Source organism: Cariama cristata, unplaced genomic scaffold (assembly GCF_000690535.1).
Source record: "Cariama cristata isolate BGI_N322 unplaced genomic scaffold, ASM69053v1 scaffold38398, whole genome shotgun sequence".
In the NCBI taxonomy this organism is placed as follows: Eukaryota; Metazoa; Chordata; class Aves; order Cariamiformes; family Cariamidae; genus Cariama; species Cariama cristata.
In genome coordinates, this window is record NW_009630139.1 from 1 (window position 1) to 21,061 (window position 21,061).

The 21,061-nt window shown below is 36.6% G+C and overlaps 1 protein-coding gene across 1 annotated transcript; it reads right to left on the bottom strand.

Moving 5' to 3' along the window:
• Nucleotides 1-21: 21 nt before the first annotated feature.
• MTF2 (metal response element binding transcription factor 2) lies at nucleotides 22-20,831 on the bottom strand (the record flags this gene model as incomplete). Its single annotated transcript, XM_009705403.1, has 12 exons — nucleotides 22-130; nucleotides 784-954; nucleotides 1,340-1,407; nucleotides 4,136-4,259; nucleotides 5,114-5,182; nucleotides 6,306-6,401; nucleotides 7,646-7,794; nucleotides 8,147-8,247; nucleotides 8,623-8,718; nucleotides 10,177-10,258; nucleotides 10,409-10,607; nucleotides 20,776-20,831. Coding segments are annotated over 12 exons (1,320 nt in total), but the record flags the coding sequence as incomplete, so codon positions are not given.
• Nucleotides 20,832-21,061: the final 230 nt, after the last annotated feature.

Sequence of the window (21,061 nt, forward strand, 5' to 3'; positions counted from 1 at the left end):
AAGGAATATCCAAAACCTTACCAGAGGAGACGTCTCTGGAGTTTTGTGAATCATTTTTCTTGTATAGGGACCAGGTGGACGACCTACTGATTTTTTTTTCCCCTTTCTTTCTATACCATTACTTAAATCCCTAGAAGAAAATTTATATTTTGTTCTATATTATGAATATAATTTTCTTTGAACACATATTTTCCTTTGGCAATGAATACATGATTAGACGTCTATTGCTAAAACATTGTGCTAAATGAGGTTATTCTGGTAAATCAAAATTGTCAGGCACAAAGCTACATATTTTCACCTCTAGAATAACATTAACAGATTTAAGATCTCTCTCTAGTGACATTACTGATTCCTTAATGTTGAAGAGGAATAAACAAGTGTTAAGTGTTGTTTATTCATATGATCACACTTGGTAAAAAAGATGGCACATTTACTAATACAAGTTACAACTTCACATCATACTTCCTCTTTAGAATTCTAGTTAGATTATTGCACCAGAGCTCCAGAAAGGCACGAGATTTTGTTTCCCTAATTGCAGTAAAATTGTGATACTTTCTATTGTTTTTACTGCTAAATTTCATGTTGGCTTTTTGGTTTGGGATTTTAAAAGGATCCTAATAAAAAGCTAATTAAATTCTTTCAAAGACCTTGTTCTCACAAATAGCGCACCTTTACACTTAAAATACCTTCTACAATGAAAAGGCCTTTTTTGTAGGCACCAAAAATATACCCAAAGTAGCCCAAATTTACAACAATGTTGCTAGAAGGAGTGGGTTATTTTACCTCACATCAGGGATTGGTTTAGATGATTTTCTGCCTTTAATTTTGAACTCATGAGAAGTTCCTTCTGGTTCTTTCTCAGCCTTGAAAGCAGCATTTGGTGGCACAGGAGGAACACGAATTCTCAAGCCAAACAAATGCTTCTTTTTCTTGATTTCTTTTCCAGACATAAACCTAGATGATTTCAAACTAATTGTTAAAATTCTGACCCCAGGGAAAGCAACTTTTAAAATAACAGTGCACATGCAAAACAGAACTATGAAAATTAGAATATTCATTCTAATGTTATTTTATTCCCCTCTAACCATCCTCACTCTCAAACACAGAATGTGAAGTGGAAAGAGGATGGAAGTTAAAACAATTTCTTTTCCCTCATGATCTGGGTTCCATTCAAATAGTTATGTAGTGTTATAGTTTGAAACAGAAACAGTATTTAAAATTTACATGTTATCTGCAGCCAAAGTGATTATCAGATAGACTGAGCAAAGGAGACTGAAGACTGTAATCTACATCAGATTAAATAGGCAAACAACATTTAAAAAAAGTACCAATAACTTACATGGTCTTGTAATCATTTAATGCCTCCAGTACATGCTCATATCTTTCAGATTTTGGTGTGTCTGCCAGCTGTGAAGTATTAAGAGATCATTTAACCTGTCAAATTCTTTAGTAATAGAAAGATTCCAGTTACTTTGAGTCACTGAAGCTACAGATTTGGATGTGAAGTATATTTATGAAGTATTAGCTGTGGAAACTACCTAACCCCAAAGGATATTAATCTTAATCCCATATATTGTGTGATTTACATCCACAGAATTCACATCAGGATCAAGCCCAGGCCAAAGAATTTGTTTCACTTGTAAGAAGTGCAAGAAAAATACCTCAAAGAATTTTAGTGTACTCAAAGAACATAATACTAGCTTTCCCTCCCAAGACTGCTAACAAGAATTCTTCTGTGGCATTATGTACTCCCAATTTAACTGAGATTGCAAGCAGAAGATAACTATATTGACACAAGAACTTAGTTATTTTATTGGTGACCATTTTAATGAAAATCCTGCCACAGGACCTAATTCCCATTTTTGTCAACATTACTCAACATGATACCAAAAAAAAAATGGAAGAGGCCCAGAAAAGTTAGAGTAAAAAAGTAAATCCATTTTCATACCCCTTTTGCTACTTCTTGCACCAAAGCCTGAAGTAGCTAGTCCCTATCAAGCTACCAAAACACCGAATCTTCTTTCTGAGGAATTGCGTACTTATGAATTAGAGAGACAAAGCAGAATAAGTATGGCAGTGGCTATAAAGAAGAGGACACAATATTTATGTAAAAGAATATAAGATAAGATTATTTTTACATTTAGACAGCTATTTTTAAATTCCAGTGAAGCTACCGTATTTCTAGTTGCTAAGAATATTACAAAAGCCCTAAAACTATTATATTGTAGATGTTAATTCTTTCTGTCACTGATTTCTGTTTAATAAAGAAACTAGATTAAACAAAGAAGTAAAATACATTGGTCTCAAATGTTTCAAAACACAATTTTTCCCAGCTTAGTGAGAGATATTTAGGATCTTTTCAGAATAAAGTCTTGAAGATTTCCTCAACACAGCTTTTGTGCATTTATTCAAAATCTACCCCTTCCAAAATGTAGTCTTCAGATTTAAAAGAAATAGTTTCCTTGGATATGTAGAAATATTGATTAAGGAATTGAAAGTACCATTCAACAAAGAGGTGAGTTTCCTTATTTTGGATCTCCCCCCTCTTTCCTCCCCCTTAGTTATGCAGTTTTCACATAGATTGAGTGTGGATGGATTGAAAGCCAAAAGGGAGAAGAAAAGCACAATGAGGACTGTAGCCTTTCAACTTCAGAATGGCATGTGTGCTCCAAGTCAATGGCAACTAGATAGCTCCACCCTCCTCATCCATACCATATCAGCTGCTCTGACCAGCCATTCTGACATGAAATTATGTTAAATTTAAAGAAAATTAGATTATGTGAAATAACAAACATTAATTTCTTCTGTATTTCCCTCAATACTAAGAGAAACAAAAGTCAAAATTAAACACTGCTTATGTATTTGTTAAACTGTGCAGTAAGACAGGCAGAACATTTCATTCTATTGAAAAAATTGAGTATTACTACATTTTGTGCAGCTTTTTGTTAAAGCTTGAGACTTGATGACAGAATTATTGACCTGATATGACTTAGCTAAGAGATGCCATATATCCCAAAGTAAATCAGATGTCTATTCATAATGACACTGTCATTTTTAGTAATGCTTGAGTGTTTGCTTGTCTTTCTAACAAACTACTGACACTCAGTCCAAACATACACATTTTAAACTATTTCCCATTATTTACGAAAATTATTTACTCATTTAAACCAAGAACATACATTTGATTCTCAAATTGTGTCTGCTAGTAAAAATGGATTACAGATGTAGGAATTTACTGAAAAGAAGTGTAAAAGTAGGATGTACTTATGATGAGAAAATTTCAAACCAGTTATATGCCACCTGTATTAAAAAACTTCCAAACTCTAAACAATTTTCATGACAAAAAGAGCGCATACTCTACTAGCAGCATGCCAATTTCAATATTGACATAAATTTTGCATCCAACCTTACATGCAGAAACAAATACCTACACTGCTCCTCTTAGTTAAATATGAAGTCAGTCTGCTTGGGGAAATGGATTTCCTTTAATGCTAAGATAACTGCCCAGTACATCAAATAGCTGGAAAAATAACTAGTATAGTAGAAATAAAAACAAGATGCCTTGACAAGTAGCAGAATCAGACTGGAAAAGGATCAAAACAATCTTTAGACCTGGACACAAACTGATCACCCCCATGTTTCGAAGAAGGAGGAAAGAAGAAATGTGTTGTTACATACATACAAACAGTAATTTGTTATGTGTTACACCTTATAGACTTTGAAGACATCTTCACACGCAATATACTCTGCATTCAGTTCTACATCTAGATTTTCTGGTCTATGCACATTAAAATATCAAACTAGTACGAGAATTATAAAATGAAACAAAAGGAAAAAAATATATATGCAACAGAATAAATAGTTCAGTATAAATAAAGTTGCCACGCAAATCATAAAATAATAGTTACATCGATTACTTGAGAAATTTTACAGCTCAGAAAACACACACATCACTTTAAAAGCATTCTATTTCTGCAAGGAAATTAAAGATGACCTCCTCATTATTTGGCATTACCAGATTTTAAGGAAAAAAAAGAACTTAACATCCAGAATAAAACAGTTCATAGGTTGCTAACTTTCAGGACATATGTATGCACTGTGAAGAAAAAAAAGTAAGAGTATTCCAATTACTTACCTCACCAGGATGCAATCTATCCCAGTTTTCATTAATGTAGGCCATGAGTTCAAGCTCTGAATCAAAGTATTTCTTCTTATGAATAACACTTAGGTTGTAAAGGCATAGATGTGCTATATCTACCCTAGAATTCAGAAATATTTGAATAAAAAACACAAGGAAAAGTCTTTTTCTTCCAATTGCTTTTCTTTGAAATAATTTAGTAGAAAAGATACTAGCACGATATAGTTGGAGGAACACAAAGCACAACTTGAAACACTCAGTCCAGGGAACAACATTATGAAGTCTCATGTCATTTCTCTTCCTGAAGTGATTCCTTCTGCTTTGAATCTTTCTTTCATCTCTGCCTCATCTCATTGTCATGATGTTCTTTTAAACTCAAAAACAGGTCTAAACCATGCAATATTTAAGTCAGTCTGAATTCATACTTGAATGTATCAATTCTGAATTCATGCAAGTATTTTGGTGAATTGACATTTAAGAAGGTATTTTCCACCATATATTTGTTAGCACATATATCCACTAAATTGAATATAACATCTAATATGGGTTAGTTCAAAGATTTGAAACTACAACTAACCATTCAGTCTCATCAAGGAAACTATTATAAACTGTGTCAAGATGTGTACTCTAGTACTCACTACATTTGGCTTATTTAATGGCAGGATCCTAAACTTGCAAAGACATCTCTGTTCAGCTATTTCAACCTTCACATATACAAGTGAGCAGTTGTTTGCTACGCTTCACTGAACAAACCCAGGAGTAAATTCCAAGAGCACACAAATGCAACATATCTCTACATTTAAGGATAAACTTTGAAGGAAAAGTTGTCCCTGTTCATACAAGCACTAAGAACTCAGGAAACAACTCCAGACAGCAAGTGAATTTCCTTTTTTGCAAGGAGAATCAAAATACCAAAAAGAAAAGCAGCATATGTATTCAACTCACCCTCTTTTTTTTTTTTAAATTCATACTTACCATCTCAAGGGTAAACGTTTGAGGTATTCTGGTCCAGAACTGCAAACTGAGCAAATGAACGTATAAAACCTAAAAATATATACATATGTATATGTACATGTGTTTGGGTGGTGGGTGTCTGCACACACACACTCTCTTAATGTTTTAACACCCTAGTTATGAAAAAAATTAAAGCTAAGCAGGCTAGAAACCCAGCCATATGATATTGGAGAGTCCTTTCATCGTCTACCTCCCTTTATCAACTTCCACAATCTGCACTGGTAACTACCAGGCCAGATACAAGGTACTTCCTCAACTTTATCCTGGTACCACTGTTTCATACTCCCTGACAAAGTCCCTCAAACTGTGACTACATCAGTGAAGATGCTCTGTAATGTCCCCACTCCATTCTCTCAAATGCAGAAACCTGTGCACCAGTGTAGGTGTGCATCTAAAGGACCCATGAATTCCTGGGTCCTAACTCAGTTCCTTCATACAAACATTCCAGCACAACCAACACTAAAAGAAAGTATAATAGATAATGAATGAGATGCTCCTTGATTCACTTCTCAAGTTCTCTCTCATCTGTTCCAACTGCTTCAAGTTCCCCTTAAAATGAAAGCACAGACCAGCACTCTTTTTCATTTCCTTTTGTCCTGACTCATCACACGTGAACAGAGGATGTACAGAGCTCCTCTCAAGTCTAACTATCCTTCCAGCTTTTCCAGTTCCCTATACTGTTAGTACAGGGAACTACTACTGCACACACATACACACAGACAGCCTACCTTGAAGTGCAGTGCCTGTTGCATACAAAAGATTAGTCACCTACACAACATAAGCTTGAAAGCCCTTATCTAACTTATAGGTCCACTAAAGTGGCCTGCTTCAAAGTTTCCAGTCTCCCAGTTGCTAGCATCTATAGTGTAACAGACTTCCACGCAAAGTGAAGTCAGTAACAGTTTGAATTCAACTATCCACTGGTTACCTCTCCACCTCCCACCACCCCACCCTCCTTCATTAAACTGAGATGAAGAACTGCATTTTCCTGGCACCTGAACACATGCTTTATTTTGCATAATCTTCTACACAAAACTCACCCCATTTTTGGAAAATACTGTTGTATTAGAGATGTCTTAATAAAAGTTCATATGCGAGATTCCCTCCACATTCTAAATAAAGACAACCATAAAGTACAGATTAATTTTCTTACCTGTCACCAAAAAGCATTGGCTTTTGGAGGCACTGCACGCAAGCCTCATGAAACCACTGCTTACATTTGCAGCACTGCAACATCTTTAGATACCAGCTTCACCAACAGAAAGAAAAACAAAGTGTGTTAAAAAAGTTACTGAAAATTGTTCTTCACTACATTTAAATTAAATAGCAAGGGATCTTCTCACACAAACTGATTTTCACAGTTTATAAAACAAAATGTCATCTGTAGGGATATTTCAGTAACATTTAGTTCCATAATGAACCATTACTAGAAAAGTGTGACTAAGAATAATAAAAGACAGTCTAGTAAAAGGATGAATTAAGTTATTAAATGAAGAAAACAAAAATTTAATTTCCTCTGACAACCACCTTTTAATTCTCAATAATAAGAATTCAGTAACTCCATATAAGTTGCTTCTCACATACCGGATTAGCTTCTGACACAACTGCATTAAGTCACAAATATTTGTTCTGAGGATTCAACTACTTGAATCCTCAAAATGAACCTCATAGTTTACACTTTTTTTTTTTCTTTTCCTTTCTCAGCTTCTCCCTTGAGAAAAGGAACCATGCAAAACTGAAGGTGATGTTTGTCCAAGTCCGCAAAATTCTCAAACCAGAGCTCTATCCTATGAGTATAAACTCAACAGCTTCCATTCTTTGTGGGACTCTTGACTTGCCTTGACTTCAAATCTTCAATGCTATTTTACTCATTCACTCATCCATGCAGACACCAGAGTATTTATCTCTACCTGCTTAAGAAGTCTTACAAGAAAGGCAGTAAGAGGAAAGAACCAGCAGAGGACTCTAATGCCATAAGAAGAAAAAAAGTCTTTCCTCCACCAACAATTGCAATCCAGGGTATGATGTTATGGTAGAATCACACAGCTGTCTATTCCAATAAAATTTAATAAACTAATCTCTAGATACATTTATTTTTAGGACTAATGACAGAGTTAAGTTAACATCAGAAAAACACTGCCTAGAATTGCAAGATCAACAAACAACTCCATCCAATCTCAACACATTAACAGTAGCAATGCTCAAAAATATATTCTTGCTTGTTGTAGAATGGACTGTGATATTATGTGACAGTCACATGACAAAACTAAAACAAACCAAAAGATCTGATGGGAGAAGGAAAGCCATTAAAAACTTATTTCCCATGAGACATTTTAAAAAAATAATTCAAAATTCCACTTTGTATTGAGTTTAATACCTACGCACAATAGAAACAGAAAATAACAAGTTCACAAGTAAAAGTCTACAGGATCAGGGCCAAAGTTTGCAGCTGCATTACGGAGAAAAGTTCTTATATGTTATCTGTTTACTTACTCTCCAGGTCCTCCACAATAGCAGTAACACTGTTGGACATTGGTTTTATGACCTGCATCCCACTCAAGGTCTGTTGCGTTATACGGTAATGTTTGTTTCATGACTTGCAGTGCTTTGGCATTTGGTCCTTTCTTAAGAGCACCACCCCTCTAGGCCAAGACAAATACATTAGTTTACAAAAAACAATAATATGTTTCTGAAACTTTCAAATCCTTTAATTTGAAAGGTACAAAAATTCGTGTATAATCAAGTAAAATACTTTCACCGGTATTTATGTTCTAATACTAGTATATTTGTTTAAAAAGAAATTGAAAGCCAAATGTCATGTATTTCTAAAATAAATATTAACTCCCAATATACAAAACTTCCATTCAGATCAAAGTTAACAAAAAAACAAATCACTGAAAAAAGCTATTTCTTTTAATTTTTTGTTTCAACGTCAAAAAACAAGGTATGCATGCAATATGGGATGTATTAACAAACATTTGTCTAGAACCACACCTTTGTTGTTGTTGCAAAAACGCACTGTCGACAGAGCCATTTATCATCTGAATCAATCACGCTAGAATCAATATTTGGGGTGTGACACAGCTGATGATAGCCTGTATAAAAAAATAATCAACCAAAGTGTTATTAAAATGGCAAAAGCAGCCTACACAGAATTAACTGTATATAATTTTAACGCAACTATAAGGCATTATCCATCATTAAGTATCAAAACTCTGATCAAAAAGATCGGTAACACATTCAAAATGGTCTTTTAAATTTTCTTAGTAGAAAAAATAAACTTTACTTACAGAACAGGTGTTAGTCACTTTAACATGGATTATCATTATTCACTGAGCTGTTAATAGCCACTAAGGGCTATAAAATTTAAGATCAGTTGAGCAGTCAGTCATAGCCAGGCAAATATCCTCCTTCATAAAACAAATCAAAACATCTTTTAAAATGCAGTAAATAGAAAAAAATCTAGTTACCTTGCCCACATTTATCACATATAACCATTTCATTTGGTGCTTCTGAATACTCTTCCTGACATATTGTACAGACCATTTCCCCACTTTCAGTGGCTCCTAGACAAAGATGAAAGTGTGATTTTTTTTTCAGATTACATCTGCAGTTGGAATGGTTACCACATGTATGGTTTTTTTTTCGCAATTTCAGTTACAGATCCATGCATTGTAGAAACATAGTTACAGAGCTTAACTTCCTAACAGAAATAAATTCAAACATTTTGTACAGACTGTATGTGACAAATATTTATATCGCTTATCATAGGCTATCAGATATTTATAGGCTATATAATGCCTATTTACTATGCAATCCATGCTTCTTTAATAGTAACAAAAAAATCAGATAACAAAATAAAGAATGTAAACATAGGCTAAAAAAATACATATAAACAAATCCTATCTGGACAACTGACATATATTTTGTATTTACAGTAGTTTGTGCTTCTTTTCATGTAAATACATGCACAATTTGGTGCATTTCTTTTTGACAGATCTGCCCAAGGTACTTCAATAGTAAACCCCAAAAATAGCATACAAAAGCACATGGTAAAAGTAGAGCTAAGAAAAAAAAATGGAAACAAAACTACATCTTGCTCCAATTATAACACATACCAAGGTAAAAATTTGTATTATTACAAGTTTCTTAATCTACATGTTATGCACTAAAGTTTGATAGTTATGATAAATGAATCAAAGATCATAAAGTAGTACTATACAGAAGCAGAACAGCAGTATTTTAAAAGCTTCTCAGAAATAAAGCAGTTGAATTTTTGCTATTATGAATACAAAGCTTCTCTTGTCAGCAGATAAACTGTTTAGTTAAACATCAAGAATCAGTGAGAGCCAGATCAGATTTCCATTGCCTTTGAGGAAATTATAACTGATTTTCAGAAGAAATTGACACTGAAATTGTCATCCATGCTTCATTAGCATTAGATTATCAAAATACTAGCTACTCACTAAATATCTGAAAAAAAGTAAAAAATCAAAACTGAAATACAATAGATGTCTCACTTGATAATTGCACATTTCTTTATATCACATGAAAACTCCAAAACCTGTAATGGTTTCTTATGTGCAACAGTTATGATGTTACTTTTAAATGTGAGAACTCCATTCAAATCTAGGATTTTCCAGTCTGATTTCTTTCCACATCACGTTGTTTCAACTGAAAACAATAGGAGGACATAAACTCGGTGTAAATTAGGACTAGAGTTCTCTGTTAAGACAGACTATTAGACTCTATCCCCATCCAAATGAACTCAAATGTGGTAATTTTAGAAGTGTTCTCCCCTCCATGCACATACTTTTGTGAAAACAAAAAAAAAAGTTGCTGCAATGATAGAGTTGCTTGAAAATAACTTTTTTCTTTTTTTTTAATTTGCCTAATTCATGATGCTGAGTCACATTAAACTGTATTGCTTTTTAGGATACAAGAATATAATGTCATAAATTAACAGATATAGTAATCTAAACAAATAAAATACCAAACAACGACTACTTCACTGAAGTTCTTGCCTGTTTGTATGTCCTTCCAGAGAACCCAGGATTTGGAACTGTCTTCAAATATAATGAAGCAGTTCTGTTTCAGTTTGTTTATCTGAAAAACAAAAATACAGTGGAAGACATGAGTAAAAAGACTAAATAGAAGAATGTATTTAATACTAAGTAAGCAAGACAATAATACTGTAATATTTAACCAACATATGATACTGTTACAGACTCCAGTGAAGTTAAAAAAATTGTTTACCTTTTTGATAGTTCCAAGATAAAACAAGCCATCTGACCATCTAGCTAGGACATCCTGACCTTCCTCAAATTTACACAGTGGCTTTTTGGCTTTCTGTCCATCACGTAACGACAGTTTGGTCAGAGATGCTGAGGTCTTATGGCTTCGACGTAAAGGAGACCGTTTATGGACCAATGAATTACCCACCGCTGTAGAGTCTCTGGAGAAAGGGAAGTAAAAGAAAAGGTAATCAGGATTAGGTTAAAGTAAGAAACCATATATTTAATATTAATATGAGTCACAGATAAAACTCACTTAGCTAACTCCAGAACTTCAGGTAACTAAAAACTTGGTACTCTTACTACTTACAGTAGTAAGAGTCTCCAAAATTTGAAAGAGACAAGAAAAATCTTTTATGAAATCAACTAATGTAAATGAGGATGGGGAGATGCAATCGTTCCAGCTCAGACACTCTTCATAAAGTCACCAGAAGAATCAAAGAATGCATCAAAATCATTCAATACAGGATTACTTATGCAAAACATTAGCTGTCAGCAACTTGAGTGACTTTCTAAAATTCCAAGGAAGCTAAAAAGGTTCTAAGCCAATTCTGACCACATTACCTTGGTAGGGAGAATAGTAGTTGACAAATAACATGGTACTCAGCAGTTAGTTACTCAGAATAAAAAAAAAAAGAAACAAACACACACACCCCAAACACACCCCAAACCACCAACCAAAAACACAGAGGGGGGGAAAGAAACAAGGTTGAGCACTGTGTTATCTCAAGGTCTATACTAACTCAGGTACATCCAACACAGCATTATGCTTAGCCACTAAGCATAGCTGTAGAGGTTTCCAGCACAGGAAGAATTTCTACACGTTAAACTTCTAACATAAAATAAGTTTTCCTCTCTGTTAGAATCAGAGAGAAAAAGAATAAGGAAGGAAAAAACAAGAGATCTTGCAATCTTTCTTCACACGTGAAACTCAAAACTATAAATGACTTGATTCAATAATCATTTTTTTCCTCATACAATTCCACAATATAGAGCCTATTTATATATAAAGTATATATATAAAGAAGTGTGAATATGCTTTTATGTCAAACTAGCCATCAAACACTACACTCCAAGTAAAGGAGTAAAATAGAGAAAGTTATAAAATAGGACCAGATAATGCACAAGAATCTTCATAAGTAATAGGCAGAATTTGAGACTACAAAATAAAGTTACCATTCCTTTATCTAAATGTATTTTCTCTTTAGAAACTAAATGTATGTATAACTATGATGCACATAGGAGAGATCAGGGAGTTAAACAGAACAGAGTCAATTGAAAGAGCAAAGTTTCACCTCACTCAAGTTAGCTTAGATACACAATCAGCACCAGGAACATTTGAATTAATCACAAAGCACCAACAAAACCAGTAAATGAATCAGTGTCCTATATAGTTTGATGATAATTACTATTCAGATGTTACAGAAGTTACTCTGAAGTTTCAAAGAGAAATGAATCCCTTCTCCCTAAAAAGTTTACTAGTTACATTCAATATGAAAATAAAATTGGAATTATAATGGCTTAAAAACATAAAAAATATGCAAAAATGCAAAAGTTAATATTCTAGAGAGCAAACAATTCTTTTTGTACCAAACCGTTTAAACCAAGAAGGTTAGATATAAGAAAATTAGACAGCTGTTTCAAGCTTATTTATAATCACTGTAGGTCTAAACACTGACATGACAGTAAGAGCAGCCATAATGGGCCAGAGGAGTGTTCCACCTAGCCCAGTGACTCTGGCATCCTCACACACAACTGAGTCACCAGTTTAAGTCTTGCTTGATCCAAAATACAAAAATATTTGGACAAGTGACTAGGGAAGACCAGAGGAACAGAAAAAACTTAGAATAGCACTCCTCTCCCAAATATTCCCTAGGTCTCTTACAGGCTGCAGAGCCAAAGATCAAGCAGTAACATCTTTAATTTTTTTTAAGTCCTTAATGGAATTTTCTTAAGCAAGTTTTCCTACATGTTTTGGTGAACCTGTAAAGCAGCAAGTCTTTTGGCTTGTTTCACAGCTGGCACCTTGACACTTCATTTGACACCCTTCATCATCGCATCAGAAAACTAAACTGTCATTTTCCATCTTCTCCGTTCATGGCCCAGTAACAATGTTTAGACCCACCCAGCCATATTTCCTAGATAAAGAATCCTACCAATTCTGCTGCTGCTCACATGAAAGCCATTGAAAGTTACCACCGTTTTTCCCTAGTTCTACTCTAACTTCTGACAAATGGGACAGGATGCATACAGCATTCAAAATAAGTTTACAATAATAACAGGGTAATAGCGTGGCAGTCCAGGCGATTTTTTATTCTTTGCTCCCTTCCAACTAGTAACATTTGTAGCCTTCCCCGCAGGGAAACAGGCATTGAGTCAAAAGTTTCAAAGAATGATTAGAAACTGCAGGTTCTCATTCTAACTGCTCCCAGACTAGTGTTTCTTTTCCCAGTGTGTATTACTTCTGTTTGCACCAGATTTCATTTGCCACTTCATTATCCAGTCAGTAGCTTGAAGTCCTTCCACACCTTCTACAATGTTCTGAATAACCTCATACCCTTAGAATATTTCATCATTTAAACTTACCATTTTTCATACATCACCACAAGATTTTGCCCCTTATCTTGTACAGTAGCTTAAATTTTTGCAAGGGCCTCTTAAGTAGGTTTCCAGCCCTTAACACTTGTAGCAACCACATTCTACTCCTTTATATTCTGTACAACCATTTACACAGCCAAGTACCAAACAGGCTCAGAAACAAATGTGTCTGAAGTCAGGACAGTGAAGAGAGGACAAAAAGCTTTTCCCCAAACCTTTCTGACTACACATATGTCCAACTTAGCACAAAGCAAGCAACGTTCAAAGGCTAGGCAAGGCTTGATCAAAACAGCCTAGAAATTGTTGTGAAACTATAACCTGGTCTCAGCCAATAATTCATTTCTTGGAAAGGACTCATCATTACAAAGTATTAAAGTATTCAGATACTTCAAATTACATCTATAAATTTGATTTAGCATATTAAACAGGTCAATAACTTGCCAATTGTAGTTCAAAGCACCTAAAGCAAATTCAACAGTGCATCTTGAAACTGTTTTACAAGTGTTTTGACAGGATTACTCTCTTCTAGAGGTTCAAAGATTTTCTTTCCAGCTTTTTATCTGGTTTAAGAGACTAAACAAAGCAGCCAAAAGGTAGGAATGTTGGCTCTTCTTTTCTAGTACTTGGGAAAAAAGGTATGAAAGATCTTGTACAGAATAAGCAAAAGACAATCAATTCATTTATTATACATAATTTAGTACAAATTTCCATTTAAAAATCAATTACTATTTTTATGAATTTTATATTAAAAATAAGTCTTAAAAAGTATATGTCATTCTTTTAAGTACAGAAGTTAGTCCTATAACTCCATTCAAATTATAACAAAAATCTGTTGTGCATCATTTTCTGGCACAAAGTACTTACATGAGTCTATACATTTGACTTATACAACAGCCTAAATTCACAATAGCTACTTCAGACACTGAAGGATCTTGACACACAGTAAAGGTCTGAGCCAATAAAGCAGACATTTCTCCATTGTCCACATTGCTCTCTTTGTGGGAGATAGCACTGCTGAAGTGATGACTAAACAGCTCACGAAGTAGCTCCTGCTGTGGCAGTTTATAGTTTATCTAACACATAGACTGAAAACAAGGTTAGTTTTCACAATAGGCTGACACTAGCTAAACAGTTGCTTTCCATGTGGATAAGAAGTTCCTCTTCAGGGAAACATTGCCTCAATGTTTTTGATGGAGATTAACTGGGAAGAGCTATTGTTTTAACAAGTTGACTTTAATTAGCAAGCCATTAAGTTACTTAAGGTAGGTGTCTCCAAAGTGCCTCCTGGAAACACTGCACAAGAAATCACAAGAAATTCAGTGCAGACCAGCAGAAAAACTACATGCCTAAAATGTTAATAACTTTCTCATCTGTCTTGCCACAGCTCTCTCCGCTGTAGTGGAATACCTACCATTAAAATAAAATTTCTATTGGAAGTTAAGTGAAAATGCAAACTGAGGTTAACTTCTTGCTTGCCAATTTTGAAATTAATTTAAAAGGTTCCTCATATTCCAGAAACACGCTTTTAAGTCTTCCCTAAAGTTAGCTCCATAGCACCTTCCTACCATACCATTTATGGTTATCAACAAAATTAGTAACCTTTAAGTAATAGTTTCTCCACTGTCTTAAAAACTTGCCTCCAAGAATTTCTAATTGCAAAATATCCAACAGACATCTTGTTTTTCAGAAAACTTTACCCAATAAAAAAATCTACTTTATCTCATTTAACTTGCGCAACTAAGCTACGTTGCATGTCATACAGCGTGTCCAACCTACCTCAGCTTTATATCCTTTACTCAGTACCACATATGTTGTGGCTGTATTCTTACTCAATCACTTGAAACGCAAAGAAAAGTACTGAAAGATTGTATGGATGCATAAGAAGTTAGTGGGGGAAGTCAGTAAAACGTGTCTGCATGTTGAAATATGCTTCAAAATAGAACTGCACTTTCACAATCTCTTGAGAAGTTGATCTCGTGAAGTACTAAAAATGCTAATTGATTTTTTTACCTTGGAGTCTAGTTCATAACCATATTCTTAAGCAAGACAGGCAGAAGACCTTCTGTTCATCTACTTCATGAATTAGTTTACAACACACTGCAGCAGCAGGAGACAACTGTGATTCTTTGTCAACAGGAATGGCAAACTCTCTGAAGGTAAGCTACCTAATCAGTCTGATTTGTGAACAACGACAGCTTACTATGCACAGCATTGTATTTATCAAAATCAGATTTCTGTCAGTTTTGACTTGTTTGTAACCCTTTCTAACCCCTAATAAAGAGGTTAGAAAATTTCAACATTCATTTGGTGCCTCCGACTCCTGTATCTCCGCAGCAATCCTACAGAAGGAAGGAGCAAAAAAGTTAGGGAAAAAGATGTGAAGAGGTTGGAGGATTAAAAAGACTAAGCACTCTCCCTCTTGTTTCCAAGTGCCTTTTTCCTCAGCAGCACTGGCAGGTTAAGGCCATTCATACTCATGTGCTCTTTCAGTTGTAACAACTACTGTGAAACAACTTCTGTTAAGAAAAACTCCTTTGACAGAGTTATTTTTTCAGCCATCTCGGTTCACTGATTTGTTCCACAGAATGGTTTGTCAGCACAACAGAACAAATGCAAACAAGCAACTTGGGACACAAACTCCCTCAACTGGCACTGCCAGACTGCATGACTGAACTATAGATATTTTCATGGACAATCCATGCAATTTCAGGAAAATTTCTTCCAGAAGGGCTGCGTGATTCCCAAATACTGCAACAGTAACAGACGATAGCTACCCTACAACTACAGATAGTTTTTGGAAGCCAATTTAAAGTTACTAAATTTTAACAACCAAGCGCCCAAAGCATATTAAGAGAAAAATTTAATCCACTGAGACAACTCATAAAAGCAGGATCTACAGATAATTCATTTATTCCCAGTAAATACAACTCACACTAGAGGGAAGATGAGTTTAAAGAGTCCAGCAGATTTAGCAGAAGGGAATTCAGACTAGAGATCGCACACACACACAGAGCGCATCCTAAGACAACCCACATAGGTTTAGGATCCATCTCAAAACTCAAAAACATGGTATCACATAGGAGAGGAAGATCTAATGAAAGAGTTTATGATAACTAGAGATAATCAGTTTAAGTTCTGAAAGTGTGACAGTACTGCTGATTAATCACAATTGTTGTGTTTGAAGTTACAGACAAACTACACTTTCACTAAACTATAAAGAAAGCTGAACTATGAAGAAGGGTTGTAAAATAGGAGCAGTCTGTTCTGCTCTCCTTAGAACAGGACAGTTAACATCTCACAGGGAACAGGGCAGTGGAGGTCTAGCAAGGGCTCAAACACACAAAAAAAACTGAGGGCAGTTTCACACATGCCTTATCCAATACGGCAGCTTGCTCCCCTCCCACCAGCTCTGGAATGACAAGCTGACCTCTCCATAAGCTTTCTATTCAGTTTTCTTTCCCTTAATATGGATTCATTTTCTAGTATTTTAAACAAATTAAAGCACCTCACAGAAAGGTCTGGTGACTAGACAAGCCAGGTAAGCAGCAAGCATTCACAGCCAGAAGGAAGCAAAAAATGGAAACAAATCTTTTCTGAGAGCCATAATCTTAGCTAGTTTACACAGCACCACATAACCAAGCCCAAGCCATGCTTACAATGTAGCTGCTAACCTGTGACTGGGATCCAGTACCTCTGTCAGCAGCTGAAGAGATGCTGGATCCCAGCCACATGTTTCTTTCCATCTTCCTTGCAGCTTCTCTGCCATGTATAAGACCTTATGCCAAACACTATCTGTTCGCTGTGTCAACCGTACCTCCCTCCCCCAAACAAAAAGATTCTGCTGGGCCAAGAAGACAGACAGACTTAACGGGATACCTCCTCCATGCCAACCCAGGCCCAAACTCAAGATCAGTCCGATTCAAAAAAAAAGTTCACTTTGCTTTTCATGATGGCAACTTTGTTGCAACAGTCACTGTCCCAATTATGCATGAACAGGCTATTATATTAGTAAATTGCCATTAACTTCTTTCAAGCAGAAGATCCAGTACAAATCTAGATTATAGACTATCCTTTTATGCTACTACTTCATGTAGCCAAATGAATATTGAGCTTCCAACATGCATGTCATAGAACATCTACAAGATACACTTTGAGCTCCTTATCTTTATCCTATTTTGTATTCAGGTACAATCAAAAGCCTAAGCCACATCACCAACTGTGCTGAAGAAGGATAAAGGGACTCTAACCTAGGCATCCCTCAGTCTAGAAAAGCAAACAGTAATGGTTGGGGGATAGGAAATACACTATCAAAATTATTTTCAATTTTTACAGTTACTTAGGATAATAGATTAATTCAGGTTAGAAGGGATCTCACAAGTTCTCTAGTCCTGCCCAGTATAGCATCAGCCATGAGGCCAGACCAGGTGGCTTTATCCAGTCAGCCCTTGAAAGCCTCCAGTGATGGAGGCCATACAGCTACCCTGGGCCCCTGTTCCACTGCTGCGCTGTCCTCAGGGCGGAGGGGAACATAATAATCACTTCCCCTCTGTTAGAAACGGCAGGATTTGTGGCTGAGGGGAGAGGAGTGGATGTCACTTACCTCAGCTTCAGTAAGGCTGAAAGGAGGTGGCTGACAGGAGCCTCATGAAATTCAACAGAGACAAAAGCAAAGTCCTGCATCTGAAGGAAGAACCCCAGGCTAAGACTAGCTGGGAGTCTGACAGACAGAAAGCAGACCATGAGCCAACAGTGTGTCCTGTGAGCAAAGGCAAGTGGTATCGTGGGCTATATTAACAGGAACAGAACCAGAAGATGAGGGGAAGTGATTATTTCCTTCTACACAGAACTCGTTAGACAGCATCTAGAATACTCTGTTTTGGTTCTCCCAGGGGAAGACGGACATCAAACTATATGAGCTTGGTGGAGGGCCACCAAGATAGCCAGGGACTGGAGCACTTACCCTATGAGAGGAAGCTGACAAAACCAGGCTTGTTCAGCCTGGAGAATAAAAGGCTTCAGAGAGGCCTAACAGCAGCCTTCCAGGTCCCATGAGAGAATTAGTGACATGGAATTAGGCTCTTCACAGCAGCGCACAACAGGAGGACAAGAGGTAACACATGTTGAAATAAGAGATATTCTGATGGGTATGGGGAGGGAAAAATGTTCCTCCCGCCCTGAGGACAGCTCAGCAGTGGAACAGGGGCCCAAGGTAGCTGTGTGGCCTCCATCACTGGAGGCTTTCAAGGGCTGACTGGATAAAGCCACCTGGTCTGGCCTCATGACTGATGCTACACTGAGCAGGACTAGAGAACTCCTGAGATCCCTTTTAACCTGAATCATCTTTTGACCCTGTGAAGTATAACTGTCCTTAATAAGATTGATTCATGCTATTAAAAAGAGGTAGCCACCACGGTAAGTGCATTCTCACATCCATAATACTATAATCATTTGTGATTTTGGTTTTACTTGCTTACATTCTCCCTCAAGAAATAATAAATAACTAGAAGTGTTTTCATTCTATCTGATATGCAAAGTGAAAGTATTAGACTTTAAAAGATAATTAGAGAACAACCTATTTCCCTATACACTAAATATTTAAGTAAGGGTAAGGCAGTCCCTCTACTGTAAGTGCCATTTGTTTGGGACTGATCATGGTTTTGTACACAAAGAGAAGAGGCAGAAGGTAGTATCAGGGAGAGAATGGTATCAGGTCACAACACACCATTTCAGATCAGAACTTCCCTTAATTGCATACTTAGCACCTCCTTGAACACACAAACTGACTTTTGGGTTTCTACACTACCCAAATACAGGATGCCCAGCAACATACTTAAGGGAGTATAGTATGAGCACACACCCAAACAGTGAAAGATAACAGACAACAGGCTGACTTGCACTGCAGGGAGAGGGGGAAGAAAAAGGATTTCAGAGGTGATCAAAACCCCACAGAAAGAAATTTCCTTCCTTAAAGCTAGTCTACAAGAACAGCAACATTCATCTTCAAGAAATTAAAAATAAATCAAACACAAAGAAAGTATTATTATCCTCCAAGATATTTAGTGAATGAAATATGTCCAGACTGATCAGGAACGCTCTCATCATTAGCTCTCTTTCTCTCAATTAAGCCTTTTGATTTCACTCCTCCATAGAGATTATACCTTCCAGGAAGAGACCATAGCTTGAAATCTAGATTGTTCAAAGCATAAATTCAACTAGTTTCAGTGCTTTCAGTAACAGGTATTACCCTGCCCAAGCGCCCTCCAGCAATACCTGTGGTTTTATAATTCTTCTCCCGGTGTGTTTTACTTAGACACACTTCCCCTCCATTTCCTGCAATGAAGGCCTGCAAAGAAGGTGAAACCAACTCTACAGCAAACATAGAGGTCAGTCGCACAAAGAGTACTGTCAATTCACAAACTAAGAGAAGATTTGTACGGGCTCGTAGTCACACATCTTTCTTCCCTCCAAGCTTTCTCCTCCACAACTAGCATGAAGAGCACAAAATATGCTTTAAAGCCATTTTAGGTGCCTCTGGTACTGTATTCATTCACATCTATGGCCAGGGAATACAGAAGTTCACTCTACTAGGAAATTAACTGCAACTTACATTACAGCTGCTCTTCTCACAAACTTTACCTGATCTCCCACTGCAGGGAAGGACAAACATAACTGTATCTGAGGCCAGCCTTGATACTACCAGTGCACACCTCTTTCACCTATTTAAAAAATACATACCTCAACAACTAGTGACTAGTCATATTAAGCGAAATTTCAAGAAGCATCTACATCTGATTTAAAATTAGTCCCAGAGTAGAAAAGACAGGTTGTTGAGAAGCCACACATCTGTATTTGACAAAATAAGTGTGGAAAACATTACTACATTATACTCTCAGTACAGATCCGCATTTCACCAGCTTGTAGCTCCTTGCAAAGAGCCTTCTCACTTTCACTACTCTATTAAGCATCTTCTTTCATATTTTCAATCTTTGTTTTCCCTTATTCTCCTCCCACTAAAAAGCTATGAACCTATTAACCTGTATTCTAATACTATAGGAACTAAGCTTTTTCCTTCTTTTTAACCTCAAATGCTTTCAGATTAATTGTAGTTTGAGCTCTCAAAAAAGGGACAAACATTAACTTGTTAACTTCTACCAACCTGATTACAGACCAAAGACAAAACAACAGGGAAACTGTTTTCTTCTTATCCCATGATTTTGTCAGTTTAGGTATAAAGCATCGATCATTTTCCCTTACACTAAGTCAGGAGAAAATCATGCTATTATCCATTACTATGTTTGACCTTTTAAAGTTATGAGCAGGGCCTAACGATCAGAAATTCAAGTAACAAGTATAATGCTACACGGTTTTCCTAGCAGGCCCTCTCATTTAATTATGCAGGCCCTCACCTTTAAATAGCACCCAGATACTTCATGGATGGATGACAACCCCTAGTATTTCAACACTGATATCAGTGTCCAGAGCAGCCAACACAGTACCACATTGTTCTCTTTGACTAAGACGAGTATCAACCCATTTTTCCTACAGATTTCAAATATCAAAGAAAATGCATTATTGCACATCATTTCAGCCAGCAACAGTTACCGTATTTTAGCGGACTAAAAATGTAAGCTTCTAAGCACATTCACTAGCCTAGCTTGACAGAGACTGAGAGGCGAAGCGTTGCAAACAAAAAAAGAAACCAAAAACAAAGTTACCAGCGAACAGCACCACCTCTTTTGTGCTGCTCTCTTCGCACTAGAGGGACTGCAGCCTACTCGGACAACATCCTTAAGTGAGGAGATAAAAAAATCCAGCTGCCGCAAGCCTGATCGCAACCTCCCCGCTGCAGCACCTCCCCGCACCCCGTTAGACGGCCTACTGCCTCCGTTCCCTTTGTTTTGGTCACTCAAGAGCACCGCTGACCCCTTACTTGCTTGCCAGCGTCCGCCTCGAAGGGAGCTTCCTCCCCCTCCCCCAAAGGCCTCCGGGGCCCCCCGCGCCGGAGCGGGGCCCCTCG